Genomic DNA, 17,495 nt, shown 5'->3' on the forward strand with positions numbered 1-17,495 from the left:
AAGAGTATGACAGAAAATTTTGAAAATAATAAAAAGATGATTTGGAAGGAAATTAAACGAGAAAGAGGAGGCGAGTCAAGTAGAGAAGAAAAGGTAAAAGGTGCAGATGGAGAGATGATAATGGAAAAGAAGGCAGTGAGAGGAAGGTGGGCAGAGTATTTTAGGGAGTTGCTAAATGTGAAGGAGGATAGGGAGGGAATGGTAGTTGCAGTGGGAATCACTAAGAAAATGAGAGTGATGAGTGAGGTGCCAAGATGGGAGGGAGGGAGGAGGGTGGAGGGGAGTGGAGTATATAAGAAATGGAATGGGTGGGAGTGGTTTCTATGCCTTTTTCTTTTTGGCTACCCCCTGTGTAGGGGGAAAAAGGCTTTGATGTATGTATATATATATATATATATATATATATATTTGCACACACTAAAGCCCTTTTTCCCCTTGTATGGGGGTAGCCAGATGAGATAATAGAACTATATCATTCACAATTAAAACCCATTCAACCATTTATCCATTTCACTATCTCTGGGATGAAGAGTTGCTCTGTCTTCCATCATACTTAGGTTAAAAGCAATGCAATAAGGTACAGCTCTTCCACAGCAGAGTCTGTGTACTGGATATGGTTTATTCACTCACCACCACTATCATATGGCAACCCCACTAACTGTAAAAAAATTATGCATTCAGTAGCCCAGACAGGGGGATGGTTCAGAGGTTGAAAAGATCAAATATATACCTATAGAAGATCTTGGTTACAGTTGCCACAGAATCTTCTTGCTTCAGAGCTCCAATCTTGAACAAACATGTGAGGAACATGATGAATGCCAACTCATGTCCAGTGCCATAGTCTATTCGAGTAGAATTACCGACACTTTCAATCAGGTATACACTGACTTCAGGTACTGCTGGGTGATACTTTTCTGGTAGAACTTGCTTCAGTGCTTCTGCTCCTTCCTGAAAATATATGAAGATCATTAAAAAGGCTTTTTAAATTTACTTTACAAACTACCCCTCAGTTTAATCCTTTAACTATTTTGCATCATGAGAAAAATTCTTCTCCTGTCAAAATAATATCCTGGTAATAGCCACAATGAAACTATAACTGTAAATGCACACAAAGGGTTAGTCAAGATAGACTAAAGAATGCAATGAACCTCCCTTGGCTTACTATAATTACTGTGTATGCCAGCATATAAATCAATATTTGAAGTCTAAAATTCTCTCCAAAACTAGGGATCAACATGTATGCCAAATGTAAAATGTGAACCTTTACCACTAAGGGGTAAACAAGTGAAACTGCTTGCCTAACACTCATTGTACACCATTTGCCAGAATTCTTGCAGCCCATCACAATTATTTCCTATTGAAACTCATAAAGTCTATTCATTGTAGAAATTAAAACAATATCAATGGGTTAACTCAAGGGTAGGTTAGTTTCATCAACGTACATTAGGCTGGTTTACTCTGTGAGTTAGAACTCATTCACATTAGTAGAAAACATAGCCCTGCAAACCCACCATTTACAACACCTGATTGGTGTACCAGTGGCACCACCAATACCTAGCACCCAGCTTTTGCTAACCCATTCATTTCGACCGGTCATGCGAGGGTTCGGGCATTCGGGGTCCGGGCTTTCGAGGTTCGACTGTATATGTATATACATATATATATATATAGAGGAGTGGGAGGGAGTAAAGGACAGAGTAGAACTAGGAGTGGAGGAGGAATGGTGATGGTTCAAGGAGGGAGTCATAATGTGTGCAAAGATGGTGTGTGGAACAAGGAGGGTGGGAGGAAATAGAAGGAAGGGTAGTGAGTGGTGGGATGAGGAAGCAAAGAAAGGTGTAGAAGAGAAGAAGCAGACATTCATAGATTGGCTACAAATTAGGATGAGGGAATCGTATGAGAGGTACAAAGTAAAGAGAAAGGAAGTTAAGCATAAGATAGAGGAAGCAAAGAGGAGAGCAGATGTGAAATGGGTTAAGAGTATGACAGAAAATTTTGAAAATAATAAAAAGATGATTTGGAAGGAAATTAAACGAGAAAGAGGAGGCGAGTCAAGTAGAGAAGAAAAGGTAAAAGGTGCAGATGGAGAGATGATAATGGAAAAGAAGGCAGTGAGAGGAAGGTGGGCAGAGTATTTTAGGGAGTTGCTAAATGTGAAGGAGGATAGGGAGGGAATGGTAGTTGCAGTGGGAATCACTAAGAAAATGAGAGTGATGAGTGAGGTGCCAAGATGGGAGGGAGGGAGGAGGGTGGAGGGGAGTGGAGTATATAAGAAATGGAGGGGAGTGGAGTATATAAGAAATGGAATGGGTGGGAGTGGTTTCTATGTCTTTTTCTTTTTGGCTACCCCCTACCGGTGGGGAACTACAGTACAGACTTAGAAACTGTTATAGTGATTGTCTCTCCTGTCAGATGTTACTGAAGGTGCAATAACTACCATAACAATTATTGCTGATATTCTTACATGCCTTTGCTTGGGGCTACAGACAGCAGGATGCCTAGTCCTATCCCCTGTCCCATTTTAGTTGCCATTTATGACTCAAGTGGGAACACTCAGTGGCAGTATTCCTTCTTCCCTACCACAAGGCTTGACATACATACATATACCAAGGCTTTTTCCCCCTTAGTAGGGAAGTAGCCAAAAAGGAAAAGGCATAAAATCATTCCCACCCATTCCATCCCTGAAAACACTCCACACCCCTCCACCCTCCCTCCCATCTTAGCACCTCCTAGATGACGTGTCATCCCTGCACCCTGTCCACTGCCCCGGGTCAGAAGCAGTGTCGCAAGACACAGCACATCCACAGCAAGGCCGCTTCACTAAATCGGCGACCCCCCCTCTCCGTCCCCCTATATAAAGGAGAGGACGGGGAAAAATCCCTTCGGGCTGTGTCAAATTTTGCTCACACACACTACCTCACCCCCCATCCCCCCGTCCATTCCACCTCATGCATCACAACATCTTTCATATACAACCATCCTCCATTCACCCGTCTTCTGTCCTCTCCCGTCCTTCCTCAACAGACATTCCCCTTTTCCCCAAAGCCCCCTTCACCCCATCCATCCATCTCAACCTAGGACGTCCCCTCATGTTCACTCCCTCCACATCTGCCTTCCACACCTCCTTTACTAGTCTTTCTTCACTCATTCTTTCCATGTGTCCAAACCATCCTAATACTCTTTCATCAACCCTATCTCCCAACTCCCTTTCCACCCCTGCTCTCCTCCTCACTTCCTCATTTCTCACTCTATCTAGCCTAGTAACCCCCATCATACTTCTCAGACACTTCATCTGAAACACATTCAAGCTCCTTCTCTCTTCCTCTCTTATGTTCCATGTTTCTGCCCCATACAGTGCTGTTGGCACAATCACTCCTTCATACAGTCTCCTCTTAGCATCCATTCCCAAATTTCTATTCCTCATTACACTTTTTAATCCACCAAGGCATTTACTCGCTTCACTCAATCTACATTCTACCTCCACCTTTACTCCACCTTTTCCTGCCACATTTGCACCCAAGTATCTAAAACTATCCACTTCCTCCAGTTGCTCTCCCTTAATGCTCACTTCCAGATTACTGCCACTTTCACCCCTTGTACATCTCATCACCTTACTTTTACCCACATTTATCTTCAGCTTTCTTCTATCACACACTCTCCCAAACTCTGTCACCAACTTCCTCAATCCCCCCTCCGATCCTGCCACAAGCGCAGTGTCATCTGCAAACAACACCTGGCTCATCTACCACTTTTCTCCATTTTCTTTAACCATCTCCAATCCCTGCCCCACTACCCTTGCATTTACCTCTCGCACTACCCCATCCATGTATACCATATTTTTCGGACCATAAGGCGCTTCATACCATAAGGCGCACCCGTAATTTGCTATTCCCCGTCCTTACATAAGGTGCACCTGGTCTCGTCATCGGATAATCATGCATATGTGAGTGCATTCAGAACTGAACATTTCTGTTGTTGAATGAGAAAAATCGGTTGGGATTTAGCAAAATTACAAAAATAAATTATATATTTTTTTATTTTGGTCAGTGAAATCAGACCACCTCCATGGACGGTCTGCCCTGCCAATACCCCTAAAAACAACATAAACACGTTACGGGAATTGTGGGGAATAAAACCAACATTAGCAGTTTTATTCCCGGAATTCTCTATTCACTTAAAAACACAAGATTACAAATGAAGGTAATTTTTAGTTTCGACCATGGGCGCAATATAGCAATAGAAAATTAATCATTAATTTTTGTAAATTATAATGTATCAACGTAATATGCAATTTTGTTAGCGGAAATAAAAAAAGGTGCGAAAACTGATTTCGTATGTAACGAAGTCGTGTCGGACGAATGGTACGCCATGTTTGTTATGATAGATGCCGACGTTGAAGAAATGAAAGGGTGATAAATTTGTCTAACCTAACCTAACCTGTGTTTAATAAATCATTACCTGCAAATTAAATGCCATCCGGCTCGTCCTCGTTGTCGTCGTCGTGAGAGACGTTGGCGTTCCGATCCTATGCTACCGACTTCATTCAATAGCATATTTGCTTGTAGCAAGATATTTTTTATTTTCATTTCCGCCCACAAATTGCATATTACGTTGATACATTTAATTTACAAAATTAATAATTAATTTCATATTGCCATATTGCGCCCATGGTCGAAACTAAAAAAAATACCTAAATGACTACAGTCTGAGTGGAGCGAGACTAGACCAATGCAAAATGGTTGTCTGTGTTGTGGACGCTATCATATCATAGCCATGATAGTGTGAATGAATGCTGTGGCATGGACTCGAAAACTGTCGAAGTTTTCGCAATTTTCTTGTCAAGATACATGCATCTTGGTTATAACTTGGTTGTAACTTTTGCTAGGCCTATGCACTGTCGCCGTCGGCAGGCTAGCTATGAAATGTGTCAAAATAATTCGTCACTGTCCGAGGCATTTTTTTGCACTGAAGCCACACATAAGGCGCACCTCACGATAAGGCGCACCACCCGATTTTGGCCAATTTTAAGGATTTTGCCCGTGCCTTATGGTAAGTTGAACAGCCAGGGTGACATAACGCATCCTTGACGAAATCCCACCTTTACCTCAAACCACTCACTCTCTCCATTTCTAATCTTGACACAAGCTCTACTACTCTCATAAAAACTCTTGACAGCTCCGAGAAGCTTTCCTCCTATCCCGTATATCCGCATAACCTCCCACAGTGCCTTTCTGTCTACCCTGTCGTAAGCCTTTTCCACACCCATAAGACAAGGCTTGACAAAAATGGAAATACACACCCAGAGAAGTGGTACAGGACAGTATTAAGAGTGGGTGGGGACAGCATAATGGAAGGACAGTCACAGTATAATAAAATGCATTTGGGAATGGATTCTAAGAGGAGATTGTATGAAGGGTGATTGTGCCAACAGCAGCACTGTATGGGGGCAAAAACATGGAACATATGAGAGGAAGATAGGAAGAGTTTAAATGTGTTTGAGATGAAATGTCTGAGAAGTATGATAGGGGTTACTAGGCTGGATAAAGTGAGAAATGAGGAAGTGAGGAGGATAGTGGGGGTGGAAAAGTGGTTGGGAGATAGGGTTGATGAAAGAGTATTGGGATGGTTTGGACACATGGAAAGAATGAGTGAAGAAAGATTAGTAAAGAGTGGAAAGCAGAGGTGGATGGAGTGAACAGGCGGGGGTGACCAAGGATGAAATGGATGGGGTAAAATAGGTATTGAGAAAGGGAGAAGACAAAAGATAGGGGTGAGTGGAGAATAGTTGTATATGAATGATGCTGTGATGCATGGAAGGGAGTGAGTGGGGGATGGGAGGGTTAAGGAGTGGTTGTGTGTGAATGATATTTTGATGCAGCTGGAAGGGATTTCTCCCTGTCTTCTCTTTTTCTGTATGAGGGAATGGAGAGGGTGGGTTGAATTGATTTGTGTGCCAGCATATACAGTATCTGGCAATACCCAGAACAAATGTATAAGTTCATGTGCACACACAAGTTAAGTCACTGATTCTTAAATGGTTCTAGAAAAAGAGACCAATAGACACAGGGACAGGACCCTGTCAGCACAATTCTGTTCTTAAATACTACAACTTGGTAAACACATGACAAAAATCAACAGAATTTGGTGAATGCATGACAAATTATTTTCAGATGAAGTGATCTCCAGGAGGAAGAGCATATTAAATAGGGTGTCCATTAGTATAAAACTTGCAAATCAGTTTTAAAGAATCTCACACTTCACTGTTTTTATAATTCATTCATAAACATGAGACACCTATAAATTGCACTTTTCTTGGACTATAAATTTATCATAACCAAATAAAGCTTTATGAACAATACCTCCTTTAATTTTGTGTAAAAGTTGCGGAAAGCCTTGTTACCAAAACGCTGTGGCTGATTAACAGGTGGGATCTCATCAATCCATCTGCCAAGTTTGATTAGAAGGTCCAAGATTCCTTCAGTAACACTACTGACTTCTGTAGAAACACTTAACTTCTTTCCCTTGACAGCAGCATTCAAAGACATGAGGAATCCTAAAATATCCTGAACAGTATTGAAGATACATAATTAATACAAGAAATTATTACTTTGACTTCCAATATATATATATATATACCAATGGCTTTTTCCCCCTTACAAGAGAGGTTGCCAAAAACAAGGGCATAAAATCCACTCCCACTCATTCCATCCCCACATACTCCACTAACTCACCACCCTTCCCTCCCTCTTATCTTGGCTCCTCCTGGATGATGGGTCATCTCTGCATCTCGCCCAGTGCCCTGGGTCAGAAGTAATGTAGCAAGACACAGCACATCCACAGCAAGGCCACTTCATTTAATTGGCAACCCCCCTCTCTGTCTCCTCATGAAGAAAAAGAGAAGACAGAGAGAAACCCTTTGGGCTGTGGTAAAATACCATTCACACATACTCCCTCACCCCCATCCCCCCACCCACTCCCATGCATCACAGCATCATCCATACACAACCATTCTCCACTCACCCCTATCTTCTATCTTCCTTCCTCAACATTCCCATTTTACCCAATGTCCATTTTACCCAATCCATCCATCTCATCCTTGGCTACCCCATCATGCCCACTCCTTTAACCTTGGCCTTCCACACCTCTTTCTATTTTTTTTTTTTTTTTTTTACTCATTCTTTCCATGTGTCTAAATTATCTCAATACTCTTTCATCAACCCTATCTCCCAACTCCCTTTCCACCTCTGTTCTCCACCTCACCTCCTCATTTCTCATTCTATCCAGCCTAATAACCCATATCATACTTCTCAGGCATTTTATCTCAAACACATTTAAATTTCTTCTCTTATGTTCCTGTAATGTTCCATGATGTGTTATGATGTGTAATGATATGACACAAAGAGATGTGGGTGTATAGCTTACATCCTAGCACGAGTTATACTGCTAGCTATCCTTAATGAAAAAGCCTATTGACATTGAATTCAACTAACTACTTGGTTATCTTAAGTTAAATAATATGTGGAAATATATAACTATGTTATTCCTGATAAACTTACCAGTTACAGGAAATTGTTGCATAGTATGGCAGAAGAGTATATAACTGGAGGATTTTGCTACAGAGGTCAAAGGGCGACAAAACAATGATGGCACAGGAAAGTAGTGCAATCTCAAATCATGATAATTTCTTGAGATGATTCAGACAGATGCAACTGATAAGTTATAAACCTTCACACAAAACTAAAGAGAAAGGATTGTGTGAGGCCAGGTAAATAGGAATATTGACTAGGTCTATAGATGTAGCTAAATGGCATTTGCCATAAGCACTTGTATGTGCTCCACATATAAAAAGGAGGGTCATGGGCTGTGTCAACAAACATTCACACCCTTGTTCAAACCCCTCCATAATTGTTTAAGTCCATTTTATATATATTTATATGTAATTAGTCATATTTTGCATTCTGCCTTTATTTCATATCCAGTGTAAGATAGAAAATCCTCCCAATTAAAGGCATAAAAGCACACTGACAATTGGATTGATAGAAGTGATCAAATCGTGGCCAGATTTAGTACAGGAAATCAAATACGTGCTAGACTGAGACACATAAATGGGGGCCGGTCCAGGATAAATTTTCTTCTTTACTGGATGAAATAATTGGTGTGTGCAAAATATGTGTGAGAGAGAGAGAGAGAGAGAAAAAAGTCCCATTGAGTGAATTCAAACTGTGATTGATTATAAATATGGAAGCGCATCCACCATATTTGTTTACATACAATAGGCTTAAATAGAAAAGAGGAAAAATGTTTCCCTCAAGTAGTTTAAGTTGTATTGACAAAGGATTACAAAGGATTAAAAAGGCGGAGCATGCCGACAGGAGACCTTTCGATCCAAATCTAGGTCGGATGCAAAAAAAAAAAATCATATTATTAATAAAATAATAAATAAAAACTATGATAATGTAAATAACAAATAAAATACATAAATGCATAGGTATAGTTAAATAATAAACAAACAGGTAAATAGTAAATAATAATAAATTGACATATAATAATAAATGAAAATTAGACAGAAAATGATAACAAAACAAAAACAAATAATATAAGATAAATTAAAATCATTACAGCATCTTACTTAGGTATTTATCTAAATGATTCTTAAAGCTTCGAACTGAACTACATTGCACTACCTGTGCAGGAAGTTTATTCCATTCATTAACTACACAGTTGGCAAAGTTGTTTCTACCTACTTCCAAATTGAATCTATTTCCGGACAGTTTGAGACCATTGTTTCTTGTCTGATTCTCATTCAATGTAAAAATTTTGTCACTTTTGATGTTGTCAATTCCCTTTAGATTTTTAAAGACCTGTATCAAGTTACCTCTGAGTCTACGCTTTTTTAGGGAAAACAGATTCATATGTTTTAGTCGATTTTCATATGATTTATTTTTGATATTTGGAATCAGTTTTGTGGCTCGCCGTTGTACTTTTTCCAGTCTGTCAATGTCTTTAATGAGATTCGGTGACCATACAGAAACAGCATATTCCAAATGTGGACGAACTAACGATTTATATAGCTTGTTAATGAGTGATGGACTTTTGAAATCAAAAGATTGCACAATCAGTCCTAGAATCTTATTTGCTTTCTCAGAGGCTGAAATACACTGCTTGGATGATTTGAGGTCGTTACTGATAATTACGCCGAGATCTTTTTCACTATCCACTTTTGTTAACGAATTTCCAAATAACTTGTAATCGTACCTACTGTTATTTTTACCTATGTGCATTACCTTGCATTTACTTGTGTTAAATTTCATTAGCCACTTTTCAGACCATTGCTGTAATTGATCTAAATCTTCTTGAATATCTAATTGGTTTGAGTGATCATTTGCCACTCCGCACAGTTTTGTATCATCAGCAAATTTGGAAACAGTAGATTTTAGTCCATGGTCTATATCATTTATATATACTATGAATAGAAGTGGCCCAAGAACGGAACCCTGAGGAACTCCACTTGCAACACTTTTCCATCCAGAAGTTTTTCCATTTAAAACAACTCTCTGTTTTCGACCATTCAACCAATTACTAGTCCAACCTAATAGGCTACCACTTATTCCATGCAAAGCTAATTTAGTAAGTAGTCTTTCGTGTGGGACGGTATCAAAAGCTTTTGGAAAGTCTAGATATACTAAATCTATATTGTTTCTTTTGTCATAATTCGAGATAACTGTGTTGTAGAATTCGAGTAAGTTAGTCACGCAAGAATGTTTCCGTCTGAAACCATGCTGGCTATCATTTATCAAACGGTTACTTTCTAAATGATGTTCGATAGCATCTCTGATGATAGTTTCCATTATTTTTCCTACGATTGAAGTCAAACTTATAGGCCTATAGTTATTTGGTTTCTTTTTGTCACCTTTTTTAAATATGGGAGTAACGTTAGCTAGCTTCCATTCTCTTGGGACATCTCCGGATATGATGGATTTCTTGAAAATAATTTCTAATGGAACAACAATCTCATTTTTCATTTCCTTTAAGATTCTTGGATGCCAACCGTCAGGCCCTGGTGTTTTATTAACTTTGAGTTTGTCTATACACCTTTTAATTTTTTCTTTTGTTATATTTACCATAGTGAGTAAGTTTACCCTAGACTTTTCACAGGTTTCAGTTTGGAATTCACCTTGAGGTGTTTTGTTTACGAATACCGAGCTAAAATAACTTCAAGGGATTTACATAGGTAAGAGAAAGATATGATGTGGAGAAGTGAAAGTAGGATAAGTGAGGAAAATAGAGATGAAAGACGTAGTGAAATCAATCTTAGATGAGGGACAGGTTCTTAAAGGGAAATAAATGAAGTTGAAGCAGGACAGAGTGAGCAACGTTTAACTTGGGTGAGTAGGAAGAGAAGTATTGAGGATATTGTCATAAAAGCAATTCAACTTACACCTAAATTTGGTGGAAAGGAACCAGAGTTGTTCTTTTCAGTATTCGAAGGCATGGCAAGACAAATATGATGGAAAAGGGACCTTTGGTCAGCAATAATAAAACCTAGTCTATTCCTAAAAGCCTTAAGCGTGTACGGGGTATTCGATAAAGAAGGTATATATGATTATGATCAAATTAAGGATGAAATACTAAAAGCATATGCAATTATGCTGGAACATTTCAGTATGAAATTCATAGAGGTTAGGAAGGATATTGGTTATGGATATATGAATCTAGCTAGGAATGTAAGGAGTAACCTAGACAAATGGCTACATGCAGAAAATGCAGTAACTGCTGAGAAAATCATGGAGGTATTTGAACTGGAACAATTTCTTAACTTATTGAACAATGAGGCTAGGCTATGTGACCATGCAAATATGTGAGACTTTGTTACAGGCAGCTAGATTTGGAGAAAATTTTGCATTAAGGACAAGTGAATCTAGAAGAAACAGGATACAAACTCCAAGGGGTGAGAACAGAGGCATGAATGCAATGCTGAGTCAGAGATATGTATTTACCTAGTTGTATTATACAGAAAGGGAGCTATGCTCGTGGTTACCCATCTTTGTATCTTTCAGCATCAAGTTTTTTCTTAAAATTTTGAAATGTGTTTGCATACAGTTTCTTTATCTAGATTATTCCAGATATCCAGCACTCTGTGTGGGAAGCTAATTTTTTTTTTTTTTTTCAGATCTCTTCTATAGTTATCCTTTTTGAGTTTCTTTTCGTGTCTTGTTTTTCTATTGTCACTTTTTAGTAAATCACCCCTATCAAGGATTTTCATTCCTTTCACAATTCTATAGTCAGTAGATCACCTCTTTCTCTTCTCTGCTCCAGTGTTGGTAGTTCCAATTTTGATAATCTTTGTATGTTAATTTGGATAGAGCTGGTGCCAACTTTGTCATTGCTCTTTGTATTCTTTCTAATTTCTTTATATTCTTTTTAGTACTGGGTGTCCATAGTGTCGCTGAGTATTCCAGTTTTGGTCTTATTAATGTAACTAATATTTTTTTATCATTCCTTCATCCAAATACTCAAATGCCACTTTCATTGACCTTAATAGGTTGAAGGTTTCTCCAACTATTTTGTTGATATGTTTGTCTGGTGTCATGTCTTTGCTGTATATTACTCCAAGGTTTCTTTCCGAGTTCACCTTTTTATTTCTTCTTCACCAATTTTATAATTTTTTGATACTCTGTTTTTACTTTTTCCAAACTTCATTATATTACATTTCTTGATATTTAAGTTCACGTCCCACTTTTGAGTCCATTTCCAGATTTTGTCCAGGTCTGACTGTAATGATTCACAATCCTCCTCTGTTCTTACTTCAGTATTTTTGCATCATCTGCGAAGAAATTCATATAACACTCCACTCCTTCATCCATGCTGTTTATATATAAGGCAAACATGATTGGAGCCAGCACTGACCCTTGTGGGACACCACTTATCATTTCTTCCCATTTCGAGTATATGTGTCTACTACCCTCATTTTTCTCCCAGTCATGAAGTCCTCCATCCATTCTGATAATTTCCCTCTGATGCCACCTATTGATTCTATTTTTCTTATTAATTTCTTGTGTGGTACATTATCAAATGCTTTTTGTAGGTCTAGATAGGCACAGTCTGCCCATCCATCCCTCTCATGTAATATATATATTAGTCTCGAATAGAAGCAGATCAGGTTTGTTGTACATGATCTTCCTTGTCTAAATCCAAATTGATTTGGATTCAGTATATTTTTTTCTTCCAGATGTTTAATCCATCTACTTTTGATCAATTTTTCACATATTTTTGCTACTGTGCTTGTTAGGGAGACCAGTCTGTTAGTTGGATTTTCCTTGTTTCCTCCTTTATATATTGGTACAATATTTGCATTTTTCCAGTCTTGTGGTACCTTTCTTTGAGCAAGGATTTGATCATGTTGCATATTTTATCCATTAATTCCTCTATGCATTCTTTCCGTATCCAATTTGCAATTCCACCCGGACCATGTGATTTTCTGACATCAAGGTTTTTTATTTGGTCACTGATTTCCTTCTGTGTTAGTTATTTCCTTCATTGGTGGGGATTTCTGTCTCTCTATTCCCTCACAGTTAGGCGAGTCTCAATTGTGAATACCAATTTGAAATGATTGTTCATAATTTCTGCCATTTCTTGTTCTTCTGTATATTCATAACTTCCCTGGCACAGCTTTTTTATTTCTTGTTTGTTTTTTAGTTTACCATTCACATATCTGTAAAATAGTATATGTTGTTCCTTGCATTTTTTTTTCTAATTTCTTTTTTATAGTTTCTTTTTTCATCTCTGTGTATTTCTATATAATCCTTTCTTAGTTTGATGTATGTTTGCCATTTGCTCATTTTTTTTTCCCCAGGATTTGTCTCTTTTATCCTTAGCTTCACTACATTTTTTGCTGTACCAGTTCTTTATGTATACTCTTTCTTGCTTTTGTTGTGATACATATTTGTTCACTCCCTCATTATAAATTTCTTTTAGTATACATTAAGTCCTTGTTATATGGTACATATGCATTCCTGAAAACCTTACTGCAAATTGAAATTACCATATACCAAACCCATTACATGTAATAATAGGATATGGCAGATGTACCTTCTCCCTGCTCTTTCCTCTTCAAAATATCTAGCGGATACCGTATCTGTGAATTCTTCTTACCGTAAATAGAATCGAGGGTAGTAATTACCAGATAAAGAATTACCGTATAAGGAAGACTCACTGTATTCCATTTCTCTTCCATCCTTGTTTTTTCCTTTAGGAATTTTTCCCAGTTTGCATTATGAAAGAATTTTTTAAGTTTCTCAAAATTCGTTTTGTTGTACATTGGTCTTCCTATTCTGTTTCTCATTTCTTCTTAGGTCTATTTGTTTTTTAGTTCAAATTCTATTAGTACATGGTCAGTCTTTCCTATTGGTGTTTTATAATCTATTCTGTCTACAATTTCAGGTTCTGACATAAGTATTAAATCCAGTCTCGAAGGTTCCTCATTGTTTCTGTATCTGGTATTTTCCTTTATCCACTGAGTCATTGTGTATTCAATGGTCATGTCGAGCAGCATGTTGCCCCAGATATCTTCTCCACCCTTTACGGTAATTTCTTCCCAAGATATTTCTTCTGAATTAAAATCACCCATAATTACTATATTTTCTCTTTTCTTCAGTATATCAGTCAGTTCCAACAGTTTGGAATGATTGTTTTCTGTCCAGGACTGTGTTTTGGGGGGTACATACACTACAAATTTTCTACTTTTCATGTGTTTGCTTTCAACTTTTATCATAATTGATTCTAAATTGTTTTTTCCTTCTGTTATCTTTGTCACATTTAAGTCTTTCCTAGTCAAAAATAATACTCCCCCACCCTGTTCTTCCTTTCTATTCTTCATCCAACAGTTGTATAGACCTTGTCCCACAGTATTTGGTGGTTGATTACCTTTCAATTTAGTTTCCACTATTCCCATTACCGGGTATGTCCGGTTTTTCTAATGCCAGGTAGTCATTTAGTTCATTGATTCCTGAAATCATTCCATCTATGTTGGTATAGGCTATTTTTTTTTTTCTCATCTTTTTCTGTCTGCTTTTTTTTTTTCCTTTTTCCTGATATACCATTTTCTCAGCCTCAGGTCCACTTAAAAAAAAAAAAAAAAAAAAAAAAAAAATCACTCGGTTCTAATAAAAAAAAAAGTTTTTCATTTGCTTCATTTCTAAGTTCCTTTTCTTTTTCTTCATTGCTCATTTCTTTTTTTATCCATACATTTTTGTGTTGCTCACTGCTTGCTAGTTTTGCTGTTCTAGATAGTACTTCCTCTGCAATCATTGTGACCTAAGTTTTACTTTTAGTGGCCTATATTATTTTCCTTTTAAGTATCTACCTATTCTATATGTTTCTTCAACTTCTTTATCTAAACTTTCTCCCTCCTCTTGAATCTCTTTCAGAATTTCTTTACCAATCTCTTTTTCCTCTTTCTCTTTAATATCTAGGAACATAATGCTTTTCTTTAATTACCTTTCTCTTTTATCACTTGGATTACTGTTTCTTTAGCATTCTCCTTGACCTACTGCTCCACTATTTCTTTAAAAGATAATTTTTTACTTTCCACTGTTTCTTTATTTCTTGGAAGTCATTTTCTTTTATCTTTTCTTCCACTTTCTTGGTCACTGCCAGTATTTGATCCTTCATCTCTTTCTTTAATGCCTCATTCTTATTCATATCTTTATTTTTCAATCTTTTATTTTCTCCCTTTATCCTATTTAGTTCCATTTTCAACTCATCTATTTCCTTGTTATTTTCTTCATTGGCCTTTCTTAATAGGGCTACTTCTTTGTATATACTTTTGGATTCACTTTTAAGTTTGATGATTTCATCTAACAATTCATTGATTTCCCTATTTCTTATTATATTTTTAAACCTGGGTTCTCTTTCCATATTTATCCCTCTATACATATTATTATCCCTGTTGAATCCCGAAAAAATATTTCTATCAAACCTTTGGTATGTCTTTGGGGTCTCGTTCAGGCACGTTTTTTTCGGTATTACTCCAAGCGGTGACTCAATTATACTTACGTCTAGGCATCTTTTAGTTGGTTCTTTTTCCCTATATCCTTCGTTTTGTCCTCCCTTTTTTGTAACTGATCTTAAAAATAAATAAATAAAGATACAAAGACGGTTACATTGTCGGTCACTCAAACTTTGTAACTCCCTTCTCGTTTTGTGTAAACAACTAGGTAGGGGTAGGTTGGTTCCAAAATTGTTCATCGGCGAATTGCTAGTTAGCAGTCCGGAGTGTGTAGTTGGAGGAGACAAGTCCGGCGCTTTAACTGTAGCAGCTTTGTACATAGAACTCAAGATTGTTATGCTTGGTCAAATGGACAAAGGTACAGGCAGGAAATGGGAAACAAGCAAACCAGGCAGGAGAAAATGTGTGTAGTAAATATGGTCATGGGATGGTCAATTCCCCAAAGGGAAATAGAAGCAGGGGGGAAACACAAGACTGGAGACAAGGAAAATACTCTAGCAAGACAAAGGAGAAGAAAGTAGCAAGGAGAAAAGATGAGAGCAATTGCTGTGTAGGTGAAGGTAGGTTAGACAAGATGGAAAATACAGGAGTAAGCCAAGGGTGGTTGCTTTATATGAAAAATGCCAAGACATGAGTAGAGGAAAGTGAAAAGAAATATGCAGTTAAGGTTCTGTGAGACACAGGGGCATCCTACACCATTGTGAGGTCAAATGCGATACTAGGATTAGAAAATAGACATATAGGTCAGTTCACTATAGGATTAGCCAGAGGAGTGACATTAGCATCCATAGCTAAGATATCACTTAAAATAGATGGTCAGACAGCGAATGTTGAAGTAGGTGAGATGGTCCAGGTCAGACTCAAAACGGTAAATGACCCTCTGACCAAACAGACAAACAATGACAAATCTGATATGGAGGATCCAGTAGCGGTCATTACCAGATCACAAGCCAAGAAGGCACTAGAGAAAGTTGAACAAGGTGGAGACTACCTCAATTCCCTGTTTGAAGTTGATGTTGCAAACAAGAGGCTCCGGAAGTACCACAAGATGAACTTAGTGTGGAAGAAAAGCAGGTAGCAGCAGAAGATGGAGGAGACCAAGGAGGTGACATCCTAGCAGAAGAAATGATCTTTGAGAAATCCATAAACAGAGAGGAACTCATCCAACTACAACAGGAAGACCCAGAGCTGATGGAGATGCGCCAAACAGCTCAGGAGGAGCAGGAAGAAGATTATAGCAAAACCAAGTTCACCATGGAAGATGATGTACTTCTGAGAAGATATAGAGCACCAGAAAAGAGTACAAGGTGATGTCATTACCCAACTCATAGCTCCAGAGAAGATTAGGGAGAAGATCGTGAGGCTGGGTTTTGAGACTACCTGCACCCATCTTGGAATCACCAAGACTAAACAGTTAGTACTAAATAATTTTTAATGGCATTGTTTGTCAGAAGATGTTAAGAGGATAGTTAAGCAATATATGGTGTATCAGTTGACTGGGTAACCTAATGACACTCCCAAGAAGGTACCCATGTCCCAAGTTCCTGTCAATGAAGGACCCTTCAGTAGTTGTTGATTGTGTAGGACCTCTCCCAAAAATAAGTCTGGGAAGTCATTTCTGCTTACCATTATTTCTCAATCCACATGGTATGCTGAGGCAATACCCCTGCCAAACATACAGGTCAGAACAATCACTAAGGCTTTAATGTCTTACTTTAATAAGATGGGTGTACCTTGGGAAGTACAAAGTGACAGAGGCACTAAATTTTTAAGTGGGATATTCAAGGGGGCCTTGGAAGGCTTCAACATAAACCATGTAGTCATGTCAGCATATCACCCCCAAAGTCAAGGGAGTCTTGAGAACGGAACTCTAAAATGCACCATCAGAGCATTTATTTTAGAGTTTGAAAAGGATTGGGATGAAGGCATAGATTTGCTGTTATATACCACTAGAATAATAATGTATGAGGGTCTAGAATGTTCTCCTTTTTATTCGATGTTTGGTAGAACCCCGTGAGAACCCCTTGCATCCTTGTATGAGATGATGTCAAAAGATTTGGAAGGAAATACCCCTAACTCAAAAGTTTGTAGGTACTAACTTCAAAAAGTTTAAGAAAATTAGGCAAATAGCTAGGAAAAACCTAGAAAGGTCACAAGAGGTTTACAAAGGTTATGACTGGAAATCAGTTAAGAGGGAGTTAAATGTTGGAGATTATGTGTTATTGTTATCTACTCAGTCTACCTCATTGCATACAAAATATAAGGGGTCATTCAAGGTCCTTGAGAGAACTATATATTAAGGAACCCAATGAGGAGATCAGGTGTGCAAAAAGCACACATAAACCTATTAAGGGAGTACCAAGGGAGCATGGAGGAGGAAGCAGTTGGTGTGATTGAGACAGGACAAGCTGATAGAAACTTTGATTCAGATAGAGGAAATCTAAATTTATTTTTTTATTTGAACAGGTCAAAGTGAGACATTAGAGGG

The 17,495-nt window shown here is 38.0% G+C and overlaps 1 protein-coding gene across 6 annotated transcripts in view; it reads right to left on the minus strand.

Annotated features, from left to right (window-relative positions):
- The window catches only part of LOC143020032 (serine/threonine-protein phosphatase 2A activator-like), a 205,428-nt gene that overhangs the window by 96,050 nt on the left and 91,883 nt on the right, over window positions 1-17,495 (minus strand). For 4 of the 6 annotated variants that reach the window (XM_076176165.1, XM_076176163.1, XM_076176166.1 and 1 more), the window contains 2 exons: window positions 6,360-6,563; window positions 731-948 (listed from right to left, as the gene is read on the minus strand). In XM_076176165.1, coding sequence (XP_076032280.1) covers window positions 731-948; window positions 6,360-6,563 — 422 coding nt within the window. The remainder of the gene's footprint in view (window positions 1-730; window positions 949-6,359; window positions 6,564-17,495) is intronic. The other 2 variants (XM_076176167.1, XM_076176169.1) reach the window with 1 other exon arrangement.

Source organism: Oratosquilla oratoria, chromosome 38, assembly GCF_046742065.1.
Source record: "Oratosquilla oratoria isolate Oo_2021 chromosome 38, ASM4674206v1, whole genome shotgun sequence".
Taxonomy (NCBI): Eukaryota; Metazoa; Arthropoda; class Malacostraca; order Stomatopoda; family Squillidae; genus Oratosquilla; species Oratosquilla oratoria.